The 15,761-nt window shown below is 43.5% G+C and overlaps 1 protein-coding gene across 1 annotated transcript; it reads right to left on the bottom strand.

Annotated features, from left to right (window-relative positions):
- Positions 1-2,468: 2,468 nt before the first annotated feature.
- On the bottom strand, positions 2,469-14,423 carry COX6B1 (cytochrome c oxidase subunit 6B1). The gene is made up of 4 exons (XM_037039653.1): positions 14,318-14,423; positions 12,392-12,508; positions 11,145-11,245; positions 2,469-2,654 (listed from the first exon to the last, which is right to left on the bottom strand). Exons 2-4 carry the CDS (start codon positions 12,495-12,497, stop codon positions 2,601-2,603), a joined length of 261 nt encoding a protein of 86 aa, XP_036895548.1. The 5' UTR covers positions 12,498-12,508; positions 14,318-14,423; the 3' UTR covers positions 2,469-2,600.
- Between the last annotated feature and the right edge of the window lie 1,338 nt (positions 14,424-15,761).

The raw sequence follows: 15,761 nt of genomic DNA, 5'->3' as shown, positions 1-15,761 counted from the left end.
AAGCTGAAAGAGACCCTATTAAAATGTACAGACCAGGGAGTCCTGGCCAGTCTGGAGCAGAAGCTGAAGGAAATGGAGAGCAGGCGTGTGGACCCTAAGCTCAACATCATGGAAGTTAAGGGTAACCTGGAGAAGGCCAAGGCCAGGCCCAGGCTACAGGGTACCACCATGGACACCACCCATCTGGAGAATGTGAGCTCTGACTCAAAGCTGCTGCTCCATCCCTGCCCCCAAATGTACCCCCCAGCTCTGCAACAACACTCAAGAACAGACCTCTTCCCATCACAGTCACAGGCAAAGGTACTGTCCTCCAGAAAGCCAAGGAATGGCAGAAGAAAGGTCCAAGGGAGCAAACAAGCTTCATCTAAGCTTCACTCTTGTCAGTATGGACTTTGATGACAATCCTGCTTTGTTCAAGTCTGTTTAAGCAGCAACTCTGTGAGAGTGACATCTGGGGCCACGAATTGCATATGCAGTGTCCTGCTTCCCACCTCCCACAAGAAATCAAGCTCCTCTGGAACAATATTCTCCAGAGCTCCCCCAAAATGGTGTGTCACAAAATCAGCTTCATGGGGTGTGAAACTGAGGAAACATCAGAACGCACTTCAAGTAGAAAGGGTAAGCATTGTTTCATGGGAAGTCTGTTTCAGTTACATGCGTGTGCGTGTGTATGTCTATTGGGAACGCACATTTCTGTGAGCTGCCACCCAAGAGCTGGAAAGCTGTTCTTCTATGGCATGCTCGGAGTACAAGCTCCTTGTTAACAGTAACAATAAATAAAGATTAATTATAAATTACAAACACTTCTAGACGGCTATTGGCAGTAGGCCCTTGGCAGAATTAGATGCCTGGGATCAGCGAAGTCCTACATCTTGACTTTTAACTGGATGTCTTATGTCATTTGAAAATCTCACCATGTTCCTTTCAAGTTCTTTGTTCTTCCCAATGTGTGCCGTGAGCTCTACAGCCCCTCAAGTCCCTGTGCATGTACAACAGTCCTGTTTTCAGCCCATCCTTCTTACAGGCAGCCACTGCAGATCCTTCCCTACGGCCACTTTCCTCAATCAAGAACCTTCTCTCTGCACATTTGAGTATTGTTATCCTTCAGGTAAGTCTGTGGCACACGCATCTGAGTGGTCTTGAAGAAACACCAATTTAGCCACACATGGTGCTCTAGCTGGCAACAATCTCAGGGCTTCCCTGATGACAAGTTTGGTGGATGATTGGTACATGGTATTTTGGGCTGTCTTTGTAGGGCAACGCTTTTGGGGGAATTCAAAAAGAGCATTTTAAAAAAGTTTTTTTATGTATTGATGTTAGAGAGAAAGAGAGAAACTGGTTTGTTGTTCCACTTACTTACGCATTTATTGGTTGATTCTTACGTGTCTTGACCAGGGATCAAACCCACAACCTTGGTATATCAGAACTCTTACCGACTGAGCTACCTGGCCAGGGCAAGAATATTTCTTATTCAGCCTACTTAAATGACATCCAGTCATTACCATGCTCAACATGAAAGAGGAAGCTCAGAACACAGAGAAATTGCACATTGTGCAGAAGACTGCTTATCAGATGATATTAAGTATTGTTCATTTCTTAGGTGTAATAATAGTGGTGTGATTGTGTTTTAAAAAACATGTACCTCTGCCCTGGTTGGTGTGGCTTAGTGGGTTGAGCACTGGCCTGCGAACTGAAAGGTCACCCATCAGGGCCCATGCCTTGGTTGCAGGCCAGGTCCCCAGTTGGGGCGTGCAAGAGGCCAACCAATTGTTTCTCTCAAACATTGATGTTTTTTTGTCCCTCTCCCTCCCCCTCTGAAAATAAATAAATAAAATCTTTTAAAAAATGTATCTCTAGCCCTGGCTGGTGTGGCTCAGTGGATTGAGTGCGGGCCTGTGAACCACAGGATCGCGGTTCAATTCCCAGTCAGGGCACATGCATGGGTTAAAGGCCAGTTCCCAGTGGGTGACTCACGAGAGGCAACCATACATTGATATTTCTCTTCTTCCTTCTCTCCTTCCCTCTAAAGATAAATAAATAAATAAAATCTTAAAAAAATGTATCTCTAATAGATACATATACTTACTTATTTCTAGATAAACTATGATCTCTCAGATTTACTTTAAAATTACCTAGAGTGGGGAGAAGAATAATTAAAAGATGAAACTTAGTCATTTGTTGATAACTGTCGAAGCTACGTGAGGTACATTTGTGTTTTTACTATGCTCAGTAAAGTTTTAAAAATTATACAGATAATTAAGGGATCATACAGATAAATTTTAGCACATAGTGGGGCTTGAGGCAATTTCATATAACCACTTCCTCTATTGTCTAGCACAGAGGTGGTCAAATTTTGATAAAATAAAAACAAAACAAAACGCTCATTCTAGAGCCCCTCTTACTGGTCTAGGTATTATTCCCAAGCCAGCTTCTTAACCAATGATCCAGCTCTTTACACAAACATAGCCTTACACTGTTCCAACAAGTATTTATTGTAAGTTAAGCCATGATTCAGAATCCTAGGGTGGAATATACCCAGGTCCCCTTTCACCTCCCTGGGAGAAGGACTGAAGACAGAGGACAGGTGGGAAGCAGCCAGTTCAGATCTTCCCAGGAAATGTGCCTTCTGCCCGGCGGTCATCCCAGGATGACACCTGTGGAAAGACAGCCAGCGTTACTCCCTTCCTCTGTGGGGAAACCAGATGGGTGGACTTCTTTGTCTTCCACACTTTGCCCACCTACTCATTTCTTCAGTCAGACAACAAGTAACCCCAGTACTTATACTGTTCCAGGGACTGGGGAACCAACAGTGACCCAGAAAGACAAGAATCACTGTCCTAAACGAGCTGACACAAGCTGAATCCAAGGAGGTGGGGAGAGAAGTAACGCGCAGAACAATCCCAGGCTCACTGCAGGGCTGTCCATGAGGAGATGTGTGAGGTACAGAGATTCAAGAGAGTGGCTATGTCCTGCTTCAGGAACCCCAGAGTGATGTTTGGAACAGATTATGAAGAAACACTAGGCAGCTGTGAAAAAAAGGAAGGCAAGAATGGATGTCCACACTGGCCGGTGTGGCTCGGTGGATTGAGTGTCAGCCTATGAACCAAATGGTCGCTGTTCAATTCCCAATTGGGGCACATGCCTGGGTTGCAGGCCGTGGTGGTGGTGGTGGTGTGCGGGGTGGGCACATGAGAGGCAACTGATGTTTGCCTCCTCTTTCTCCTTCTCTTTCCCCCTCTCTAAAAATAAATAAACAAAATCTTAAAAAAGAAAAAAAAAAGAATGGATGTCTAGGATATAATCAAGTGCATGTGTGCAAGCACATAAAAATGATGGAAAGGCCAGAACACCGTTGTTAACCCTCCCCAGAAGTAACACTCTACCCCTTGCAGATCCCTCTACAGGCAATTAGAAGCATATTCCTTTTTATAAAGACACATACACAAACACACATTTATATGCTACCAGATAGCAGAGGAAGTAGACAAAAACACGAATAAGGGAGACTGAATCTAAATAGCCACTCTAGCACTTTCGAGCTGCGTGGCCTTGGTCCTCAGTTTCCAGTTCTATAAAATGAGGGTAATAGTACCTACCTGATCCTATTTTTTTGGCATGTTTGCCCTTATATGATATAAAATGCTTACAATACAGCCGGCCCACAGTTAAGTGCCATGGATGTGCTTATTTTATTTACATAGACATATGCGTCACAAATACTCTGTACTTTCAAATAAACACACACACAAGTTAGGCCATATTATATAAACTGTTCTGCAACTTGCTTTTTCCCAAAAGTAGCAGAGCTCTTTCTATATTCTGTCATGTAGAGATCAATAAAAATGTATCATTTATACTAACTGGGGCTGTTTCTGAATGTTCCCCAAAACAAGCAAACAAACAAACAAACTGGCAATGGACATCTCTGTATAAAAACATTTTTGTAGGTGTCTAGAGTATGTTTTTTTTTAAAGATTTTATTTATTTATTTTTAGAAAGAAGGAAGGGAGAGAGAAAGAAAAGAAGAGAAACATCAGTGCGTGGTTGCCTCTTGCACGGCACCCACTAGGGACCTGGCCTGAAACCCAGGCATGTGCCCTGACTGGGAATTGAACTGGCGACCCTTTAGCGTGCAGGCCAGCACTCAATCCACTGAGCCACACCAGCCAGGGCTAGAGTGTGATTTTTCTAAAATCATGCCACATCTAGAGTATGATTTTTTTTTTGTTTTGAAATAGCCTGACAAACTGACCTCAAAAGTGACTAGAACAATTTATAGAACCATCAATACTTAACACTATCGACCTTTATCATTCTTGCACCAGACAGCAAGGTAAAAACACAAGCATCTCTGTTGTTTTAAGCTGTATTTTCCAGAGTGGGAATGGACATCTTTTCATGTCTGGAATTCACCTAGATCCCCTTATACTGGACTTGTGCTGTCTACAATCCACAGTTCTGTAAGTGTGAATTTCTCAGGTTCTCGGTTTATGTCCCCGCTCCTTTTTAAAGTTAAAGGGTCCAGCTGGTCTGGTCCTTTGGCAAATTACCCTTTGTCCAGTAATCTCTCTTCATGGGTAGAAAACTAAGGATACCATTCAAATGGAGGGGAAAACATATCTTGTATATCAGGTATCATTTAGTTAAAAAAAAAATGAGTCCAGCCAAAGGGGAAGGGAATATTTTTTAACTATTAAACCTGATGGCTACTCAATAATTGAGCATTCTGCACTGAAGTAAAACAAAACAAAACAAAAGCAAAATTCAAAAGAGTACCTAGAGAATGACCCATATCTATATAAAAAGTACATACAAAACAAACCTACACATACACTGGCACACAGCAAGGAAGCGGAAGATTACACCAAATTCCTAAGGAAAGTTAATTGGAGGACTCAGAAGGGCTCACAGGGGGGCTTTCACTGTCTACATTATACATAAATCTCTCATTTAAAGAATCTGCAGTCTTCTAGCCAAGATGGAGGCATACATAGGTAGACACACTGTGCCTCCACAAAAACCGAAAGAGGGACAACAAAAAACAACCAGAACTAACAGGAAATCGAACTGTATGGAAGTCCCGCAACCAAGGAGTTAAAGAAGAGACATTCATCCAGGCGAGTAGGAGGGGCGGAGACGGGCAGCTGGGTGGAGAGGACTGAGGCAAGGCAGCAGTGGGCAGACGCAGTGAGGCGGTGCCTGGTGGAGCGGGTAGTCCCACATTCGAGTGCAGATAAACCAGGAAGAGCAACTGGGGAGCGAGACAGACTACACAACCCGGGGCCCCAGCTCTGGGAAATAAAGCCTCAAACCTCTGATTGAAAACACCTGGAGGGATTGAGGCAGCAGTGGGAGAAACCCTCAGCCTCACAAGAGAATTCGTTGGGGAGACTCACAGGGTCCTAGAATGTACACAAGCCCACCCAGGAATCAGCACCAGAAGGGCCCAACTTGATTGTGGGTAGCGGGGAAAGTGACTGAAAACCATCAGAGAGCAGAGCAAACACCATCGTTCCCTCTCAGACCCTCCCCACAGACAGCACCACAAGACAGTGATGTGGGTTACCTCGCCCAGGTGAACACCTAAGGCTCCGCCCCTTACTATGTAACAGGTGTGCTGAGACAAAAAAAAGCCTAAATGGAAGAACAGATCAAAGCTCCAGAAAAAATACAACTAAATGATGGATAGCCAACCTATCAGATGCACGGTTCAAACCACTGGTAATCAGGATGCTCACAGAATTGATTGAATTTGGTCACAAATTAGATGAAAAAATGAAGGCCATGCTAAGTGAAATAAAGGAAAATGTACAGGGAACCAACAGTGACGGGAAGGAAACTGGGACTCAAACCAACACTGTGGACCAGAAGGAAGAAACATTCAACCAGAAAAGAATGAAGAAACAAGAATTCAAAAAAATGAGAAGCTTAGGAATCTCTACAATTTGTAAAAATTTTTAATGTTCCAACATTGAATTATAGGACAACCAGAGGAGAAGAGGGAGAGCAAGAAACTGAAAACCATTTGAACAAATAATGAAGGAGAACTTCCCCAATCTGGCAAAGGACATAGACCTCAGGAAGTCCAGGAAGTTCAGAAAGTCCCAAAGAAGCTGGACCCAAGGAGGCACACATCAAGGCACATCATAATTAAGTTACCCAAGATTAAGGAGAGAATTTTAAAAGCAGCAAAAGAAAAGCAGACAGTTACCTACAAAGGAGTTCCCATAATACTATCAGCTGATTTCTCAAAAGAGACTTTACAGCCAAGAAGGGGCTGAAAAGAAGTATTCCAAGTCATGAAAGGCAAGGACCTACATCCAAGATTGCTCTATCCAGCAAAGCTTTCATTTAGAATGGAAGGTCAGATAAGTGCTTCCCAGATAAGGTCAAGTTAAAGTCCTCACCAAGCCCTCATTATGTGAAATGTTAAGGGAACTTCTCTGAGAAAAAGAAGATAAAAAATACAAACAGTAAAATGACAACAAACTCACAGTTACTAACAACCACACCTAAACAAAAACAAACTAAGCAAACAACTAGAACAGGAAAAAAATCCCACAGAAATGGAGATCACATGGAGGGTTATCAGGAGGGGAGTGGAAGGGGGAGAGAGGGGAAAAGGTACAGAGAATAAGTAGCATAGATGGAAGGTAGAAAATAGACAGGGGGAGGTTAAGCATAGTATAGGAAATGTAGAAGCTGAAGAACTTATATGTACGACCCATGGACATGAACTAAAGGGGGGGAATGTGGGTGGGAGTGGGTGTGCAGGGCAGAGGGGAATAAAGGGGGGGGGAATGGGAATCTATAGCATATCTATAGATTATGCTATAGATAATAGCATAATCTATAAAATATATTTAAACAAAAAGATTCTACAAAAAACCAATGCTATTTTTTTATGGAGAAACTAAAGATTTATGTACTTACTTATTTTTTAAAATTTTCTAAGAGTTTATTTGAGCCAAACATGCCAGAAGCAAAATTTCAAATGCTCTTACATGTTTTTTTTAACCAGAAAATAAAAGACAGTTGGAAAAAAGTCTTAAATGCTTATATAGGAAAAGTGCTGGACTCCCACCCCCACTGCTCCCAGAATACACATAGTAAGATTAGAGACAGAACTGATTACACTGTTTATTAAAAAAACAAAACCACAGCAATAACAAAACACTTATTTGTACTTCATCAAGTTTTTGAAATGCCAGGGCTGCTGGGTATAAAGGAGCCTGTGCAGAATACATTTTTATCCAACCCTAACAGGGCAGACCCAGTAAGGCCCTGAGTGGAAGAAGCACCTGATGCTTCTCAGGTAAGGGCAGGCCCAGGTCCTGGAAACTGGGGTAGGGGGCAGCATCAAGACCAGAAGCATGACCCTAGCATCGTGTCCAGCATGTACCCAGTGCAGGCCCTGAGGCTGGAAGTGGGTTCTTAGGAGATCAAAACACCATGTTACCTGCCCTGGCCAGCTGACTCGGTTGGTTGTAACTTCGTCCCATGCACCAAAAGGTTGTGGGTTTGAGTGCCAGTCAGAGCACATACCTAGGTTGCAGGTTTAATTCCTAGTCATGGTGCATACGAGAGGCAACTGATTTATGTCTGTCTGTGTCTATCTCTGTCTCGTTCTCTCCCTTCTTCTCTAAAATCAATAAATAGATCCTCAGGTGAGGACTAACTAAGCAGAAAAAAACACAAGTAACAAAACTCATCACATCACCCAAGATCACCCAGGGTTTTTAAGAAATCCTGGGACGGTATTCGGAGACCCATGAGACAGTGTGGCTGAGGAGGTGAAAGGAAAATGAAGCGAGATGAAGAATGCCACTAAGGCAATTTGTTGTCCAGAAACAAGCCCCAAAGATGCACTTCAAGGATGCTTAAAATACTGAAAAAATTAGAAACATAATGTCCATTAAAAGGGGACCCATTAAATAAAAGCATGTTATTAAAATGGATAAGGCAGATCTCTGCATTGCCATAAAAAAAGGTTCTAAGACAAACTAATAAGCCAAAGCAAGTCATAAAACAGTATAGTATGAACTGTTCATACACAGAAAGTGCCACAGGCTTACGTATGGTAAATTTATATAGAGAGAAAAAGGAATCAGTTAACAGTAGTTACCTCCTGGGAGTGGGACTGGGCTTCTACTTTTTATTTTACTGTTCTGCTCACATTTGTTGTTGTTGTTGTTTAAATGAGCACTACTACTTTTGCAATAGTATCATATTTTGATTCTAAGACAAATGGCATTTCATTTTAAAGTCTCTGACTTGTTACATTTGTACTCTAGTACTCTAATCCAGTGTACTTGTTACATTTGTTTCTAGCATTAAAAAAGATTTGAACATCTCTTAATATTTCTTATACTTGATAGGAGCTTTGATTTGATGAAAAAATGTTTTTATTTTATTTATTTATTTTTAGAGAGGGGAGGAAAGAGAGGAAGAAAGAGAGGGAGACATGCAAGAGAAACATCAATCAAGCCCTGGTTGGTGTGGCTCAGTGGATTGAGCACAGGCTTGTGAACCAGAAGATCGCAGTTCGATTCCCAGTCAGGGCACATGCCTGGGTTGCGGGTCGGTTCCCTGCAGGCCAACTCCCAGCAGGGGATGCATGAAAGGCAACCATACATTGATGTTTCTCTCCCTCTCTCCTCCCCCTCTAAAGATAAATAAATAAATAAAATCTTAAAAAAAGAGAGAGAGAAACATCAATCAATTGCCTCGGGTACATGCCCTGACCAGCACCTTTTGGTTTGCAGGACAACACCCAACCCACTGAGCCACACCAGTCAAGGCTGTTTTTATTTTATTTTATTTAAAAATTTAATTTACTGACTTTAGAGAGAGAAATGGAGAGAGGAAGGGAAAGAGAAACATTGATTTGTTGTTACACTTATTTACAAATTTGCTGGTTGCTTCTTGTAGGTGCCCCAACCAGAGATGGAAACTGCAACCTTGACATATCAGGAGAGAGACTCGTGTTGAACATAAATTCTTTATTTCAAAAGAGGATATGACAGAGAATATTAAATGGTGACAAAAGGTCTGGTCAGATCAGGGCTAAAAGGACTGCCTTATTGTGTACATATTTTTTTTAATAATATATTTTTAAAGATTTTATTTATTTATGTATCTTTAGAGGGGAAGGAGAGAGGGAGAGAAACATCAATGTATGGTTGCCTTTTGTGTGTCCCCTGCTGGGAGTTGGCCTGCAGGGAACCAACCTGCAACCCAGGCATGTGCCCTGACTGGGAATCGAACCGCTATCCTCTGGTTCACAGGCCTGTGTTCAATCCAGTGAGCTACACCAGCCAGGGCTTGTGTACATATTTTTAAGATATACACACTGAAGTAGGGAGGGGGTGAAATGACATGTTTGGGATTTGCTTCAAAATACTTCAGCAAAGGAAAGAAGAAAAAGAAGAGACAGATGACAGAAATGTAGAAAAATATTTGGGTAATGGGTATATTTGGTGGTCACTAATTATTCTATTTTTATGTATATTTCAAAATGTTTGTAATGAGGCCCTGACTGGTGTGGCTCAGGTAGCTGGGCATTGTCCTGCAAGGAGAAAAGCAGCTGGTTCAATTCCCAGTCAGGGCACATGCCTGGGTTGCGGGTCGGTTCCCTGCAGGCCAACTCCCAGCAGGGGATGCATGAAAGGCAACCATACATTGATGTTTCTCTTTCTCTCTCCTCCCCCTCTAAAGATAAATAAATAAATAAAATCTTAAAAAAAAAAAAAAGAGAGAAACATCAATCAATTGCCTCGGGTACATGCCCTGACCAGCACCTTTTGGTTTGCAGGATGACACCCAACCCACTGAGCTACACCAGTCAAGGCTGTTTTTATTTTATTTTATTTAAAATTTTAATTTACTGACTTTAGAGAGAGAAATGGAGAGAGGAAGGGAAAGAGAAACATTGATTTGTTGTTACACTTATTTACAAATTTGCTGGTTGCTTCTTGTAGGTGCCCCGACCAGAGATGGAAACTGCAGCCTTGACATATCAGGAGAGAGACTCGTGTTGAACATAAATTCTTTATTTCAAAAGAGGGTATGGCAGAGAATATTAAGTGGTGACAAAATGTCTGGTCAGATCAGGGCTAAAAGGACTGCCTTATTGTGTTCATATTTTTTTAATAATATTTTTTTAAAGATTTTATTTATTTATGTATCTTTAGAGGGGAAGGAGAGAGGGAGAGAAACATCAATGTATGGTTGCCTTTTGTGTGTCCCCTGCTGGGAGTTGGCCTGCAGGGAACCAGCCTGCAACCCAGGCATGTGCCCTGACTGGGAATCGAACCGCGATCCTCTGGTTCGCAGACCTGCGCTCAATCCACTGAGCTACACCAGCCAGGGCTTGTGTACATATTTTTAAGATATACACACTGAAGTAGGGAGGGGGTGAAATGACATGTTTGGGATTTGCTTCAAAGTACTTCAGCAAAGGAAAGAAGAAAAAGAAAAGAGACAGATGACAGAAATGTAGAAAAATATTTGGGTAATGGGTATATTTGGTGGTCACTAATTATTCTATTTTATGTATATTTCAAAATGTTCGTAATGAGGCCCTGATTGGTGTGGCTCAGGTAGCTGGGCATTGTCCTGCAAGGAGAAAAGTAGCTGGTTCAATTCCCAGTCAGGGCACACGCCTGGGTTGTGGGTTTGGTCCCCGGTTGAGGCGTATGCAGGAGGCAACTGATTGACATTTTTATCTCACATTAATATTTCTCTTCCTTTCTTCCCCCACCCCCCCAAAAATCTTAAAAAATAATAATGTTCCTAATGAAAAAGGACAGGAGTACACAAGACAGTGAACTCCACAGGGACAGGAACCGAGCACTGAGTATACCTCATATCTGTAGAGTGCTGAGTGAGATGGATTTATCAAAGAGATAGCCCTGGTCACCTTCGCCGAGAGCCCTGACTTGTTGAGAGTGTTGGTGAAAGAAGGAAAGAGAGGCAATTCTAGGAAGAAAAGGCCAAGTCCCACGGACAGTGTGATGCCCAGTCTTCCCTCTGCCTTTTGCATCTGAATTCCACCAAGTTACCATGACGTAACTCTCCTAAGTAACTCCCCTCTCCTAAGCCCCCACTCCAGCACCCCAAGGGTCCCAGTAGGAGTCACTTACCCAGGATACGGGGCAAAGGGACTTATACACACGCCGGTACCACTCGCACACGGAAGCATCACCCCCTTTAGCAGACATTGCCTTCTCACAGCGGTAGAAGTCTGTGAAAAAAGGGCTTCAGGGTCAGTCCAGACAAAGGGCTGGAACACAGTTTTGAACAAAACTTGCAGAAATACTTTTTACTTCACAATCAGTCACACACACACACTTTACAAAGAATGTATACTCTCATAAGTGCACTAAAAAAGGCTAGATATAACTCACTAAATTGACTTTGCAATCCCTACAGAACCGCTGTTCAATTGGAAAACTGGGGTCAGGACTGGTGGGGCAAAATGAGGGGCTTGTGTAGAGATAAATGGAAACCTAGAACCAGGGCAAGGGGAAGACAGTGTTGATGTTAAAGATGCTGGAGTCCAGGAGAGGAAGACAGGAAGGGGAAATCTGGCTTCTAAAAGCAAGCAAATAATTTTTTAAAAATTAATCCAGGTATTTTACTTCAAGGCACATTCTCTAGAAAGAAAAGCATTTATATGGACTTCAAATCACATCTATAAGCGTGCACACAGCAGCACCATTCAGAAGAGCTCCAAACTGGAAACCACACAAGTGTCCACGAATAAACTATGGAAAACTTTATAGCACTGAAAATGAGCAAACTTAATGGTCACAGCACAGATGAATCTTCAAAACTATTTAAAAAGTACAAACACAAGAGAATACATACAATATTTATAAAGCTCACGAGGCAAACCAAACATGGTAAGAAAACCAAAATGTGATTGCCTTAAGTCAGTGGGGAGAGTAGGGTGTGTGTTCACCCTGTGTTCATCTCTGCTGGGGAGAGTAGGGTGTGTGTTCAATCCAGGGTGTGCAATAGGCAGGGGAGTTCAGAGTTCAGACAATATGTATTTTTTTTTTATCCAGGTTATTCTGGATAAAACACAGGTGTTCACTTCAGAATTATCCTTTAGTTCTACGCTATGTTTTCTGTACTTCCTGTATGTATATTACATCACACATACGCACACGAAATCTTTTAAAAAAGAAGTCATTGTAGGAACCAGAGTTTGTAGCACTGGTCCAGATCCTGAACACAGCTGGTGATAAGCCACCTGGGCCCTGAGGTAGGATGTCCAAAAATAAAAAAGGCCTGGGATGCTTGGGTCCCTGAGGAGGCAAGAGGTGGGCAACAGATACGGGAGCAGCAACATCTGTATTCCCCCCCACTACTGTGCCCTGCTTACCCAGGTAGTTCTGCCAACAGTTTCTGGTCTGGTTCTGGTTGGGGAAACGGCTATCAAAAGGGGCAGTCTTGTAGTTCTTGATTTTGGTCTTGATGTCTTCTGCCATGTTGCTGACTCCTAGAGGCAAAGAGAGTGGTGTTAGCATGGATTCTATGGGGCCTGAATCTGGGCATGGCAGCCGACTCAGGCTGTCGGGGGCAGAGAGAGAGTAAGAAAGGCTGGGTGTGAATAAACCACACCTCCCCGCCCCTTTCAACACACACACACACACACACACACACAAAGGTGAAAGGCAGGGCAAATCCACACATCTAAATGTGGAAGTCACAGCAAGGTTTGGAGGGAGGATCAAGTCCTTGGTAAAATCAGGCCTTATCTGTCACAAAATTTGTCACTAGCTAACACTCATTGAGTGCTGACCACAGGCCTGGTGTTGTCCTATACTCTTACAGATCTGATTCTACAGCCAATCTAATAAAAGGTAAGAACTACTACTATCACGGCTTCACCAACAAGGGATGACCAGTGTTTCAATGATTTCTTAAGGTCATACAGCATACAAGTGGTGCAGCTGCACTCAATCACTGACAAAACGCACAATGAAGAAATTCTTAGTATCTTTGGTGCCATGAACTCATCGGGGGTCTAATGATCCTTTTCTCAGAATGTTTAAATGCTTTAAAAAACTGCAAAGGCTCACAAAAAACCCCACATATATGCAGCCAAGGATTTATTAACTACCACAGTTTTGAAGTAATCATGAGTGAAAATATTTTCCATTATCTGCAACTGATGAGTGTTATAACACTTATAAAGTGTTATAAGATGACATGTGATTTCAACGCTGACAAAATCACAGATGCTAATACTCCTGAGGTTGTTGCCTCTATGCTTAATGAAAGCAACTGTTACATTTTAATGAGATGATTGAAAATACGGATGTAATTCCTCTTCCCATTTGAGTACTAGAACTCCTTGAATTCTATAGATTCTGAGGACTCAGGGTAAAAAAAACCCTCTGCCGCTCTGGCCGGTGTGGCTCTGTGGATTGAGTGCCGGCCAGCAAACCTGAGTGAGAGTCGCCCATTCGATTCCCAGTCAGGGTACATGCGTTGCGGTCCAGGTCCCCAGTAGAGGACGCGGGAGAGGCAATCAATCACACAATGATGTTTCCCTCTCTCTCTCCCTCCCATCCCCTCTCTAAAAATAAAATAAATAAAACTTAAAACCCTTTGCTATAACGGTTCATGAGCTGACATTTGTTCACCAGGGAATCTGAGAGAAAGTGCCTCTGATCTAGAGAACTGGAGGAGTCGCAAACTTACATAGAGGTGCGCAAGCCAGTGTCAAATGAAAGCGATCCAAGGCAGTAGTGGGAATCTGGGACCACAAAATACTGTGGAGAAAGGGGCGGAGAAGTCGGGAGGGGACTGCAGAACACCAGCAGCGGGGATGCGGACAGGGTGGAACAGTAATGTGGAGTGAAGGTGGATCGGGATCACACTGCGGTCCCCTTCAACGTTCAAGGACGAAAGGAAGGGCCAGACAGCGGGGAGCTAGGCTACCGCCAGGCAAGCTGCGGGGAGTCACGGCTGAGGCCCGATGAGTAAGGGCACGGCAGGCCGAACTACCGAGTCCAAGCCTGGTCGCTGGCTAAGTAGCTTAATATCTCCGAGCTTCTGTTGCCTCACTGTCAAAAGGGACAATCCCAGGCTGGCGGGAAGACTAAATGACAATATAAATCACTTGGAATGTTGCCCGGCATTAAGGAAGAATCATTATCTAGGACTACGAACACAAACAGGACCTCAGGGCCCCGGAAGACCGAAGGCCGCCAGCCGGAAACCTCTCGTTCTCGGGGAAGCTAGGGGCCGGTTCCTCAATCACCCAGGATGGGCTCCCGGGCTCCCGACCCTCTACACTCACCTGAAGACGCCCCTGAAGCCGCTCGCAGCTCAATGTGACCCTCAGCAAAGACACCCCCGTCTGGCCGGAAGCGGAATTTAGTTGGACCGGAAGCCGGGCGGGTTATAAGTGAGTCTTCCATTCAATGGAGCGCCCAAGAGAGGCGGTCCCTGAGGCCATTAAGGCCACACCCATTCATGCGAATTCCAATCTTCTATTGGGCCAAATGGCTGTTCATCTAGACCCAGTCCTGAGATTGCATAGGTAGTATTTGAAGAACTCAGAGCTGGGGATTGGGATACCGCCTAGTTACGGGTTGTCTTCCTTCCCCTGGCATTACTTGGAGAAAGAATTTCTGTCTGGGTCCTGGGGCTGGCTCGAGAGTGGATCTGGGGAAGTATCCAAGCGGAAGTACTCTTATTCGTGCAAGTATTATTTATTCAATGCCAAGTACTAAGGGCTGGAGATGCATCGTTGAATAAAGGACAACAAACAATCTGTACTCTCATTATGATTATTGCACGGTCAATTGTTACGGTATTGAAAAGGAACCAGTCTTCTTTCCCAGGGTCATTTTTTCATGTTAAGAATACCAAGACTCCACCTCCAAATCCCGAAAAGATTTGTGTCTGAGGACTCAGAAATCAGTCCTGCATCACGGAGAGGAGGGGTTAAGAGTTAAGATATGGTTCCATGAAGGGTCTGGCAGGAATCAGTTCATCTCGGAAAATGGCAACTCTTCTTCTGGAAGGAGTTTTTCTTGACTCCTATCTTTCTCTCCCACCCTATAGCTGCTCTTATCGAGAAGTCCTGTTGACTTTGCCTCTAAAAATATACTCAAAATCTTCTGCCACATCTGGTTCAAGCCACCAGCACCTCCAGCCTGGAATATTATAGTAGCCCACTACCTGGCTTCCAGGCTTCCCTGCTGCCCTCCACTCAGCCAGAGGGACCCTGAAACACCTGAGTCAGATCAGCTCCCTTCCTTTGCCTAGAACCCTACCCCCGTGTCTGGTCAGACTTTTAGTCTATAGTGAAAGTCCTCACAAATGACCTACAGAATCGGGCCCCCTTTATACCCTCATCTTTGTAAAAACTAACAGAGTAAACCTTATTTAAAATGGAGTTGGGAAGCTGACATGTACACTGGCCTGCAGTGCCCGCCACGTTATGGATGGAAAATCTAGACAAATTCACACGGACCACCAAATCCTGTGGAGGAAAGGGGACAGCACGGCGCAGCTACTCCCTCAAGGGGAGAACCCCCCGACACTTTCCTAGACAGGCTTTTATTGTTTTTTTTTTTTTTTTTTGCACAGGAATTCAGATACAACTTATTAATCATTGTCAGGCATNGGTCAGACTTTTAGTCTATAGTGAAAGTCCTCACAAATGACCTACAGAATCGGGCCCCCTTTATACCCTCATCTTTGTAAAAACTAACAGAGTAAACCTTATTTAAAAT

Source organism: Sturnira hondurensis, unplaced genomic scaffold, assembly GCF_014824575.4.
Source record: "Sturnira hondurensis isolate 20B ecotype Veracruz unplaced genomic scaffold, ASM1482457v3 Scaffold0025395, whole genome shotgun sequence".
Lineage (NCBI taxonomy): Eukaryota > Metazoa > Chordata > Mammalia > Chiroptera > Phyllostomidae > Sturnira > Sturnira hondurensis.
The sequence above is the reverse complement of the archived record's forward strand: the minus strand, read 5'-3'. Positions and strand labels throughout refer to the sequence as shown.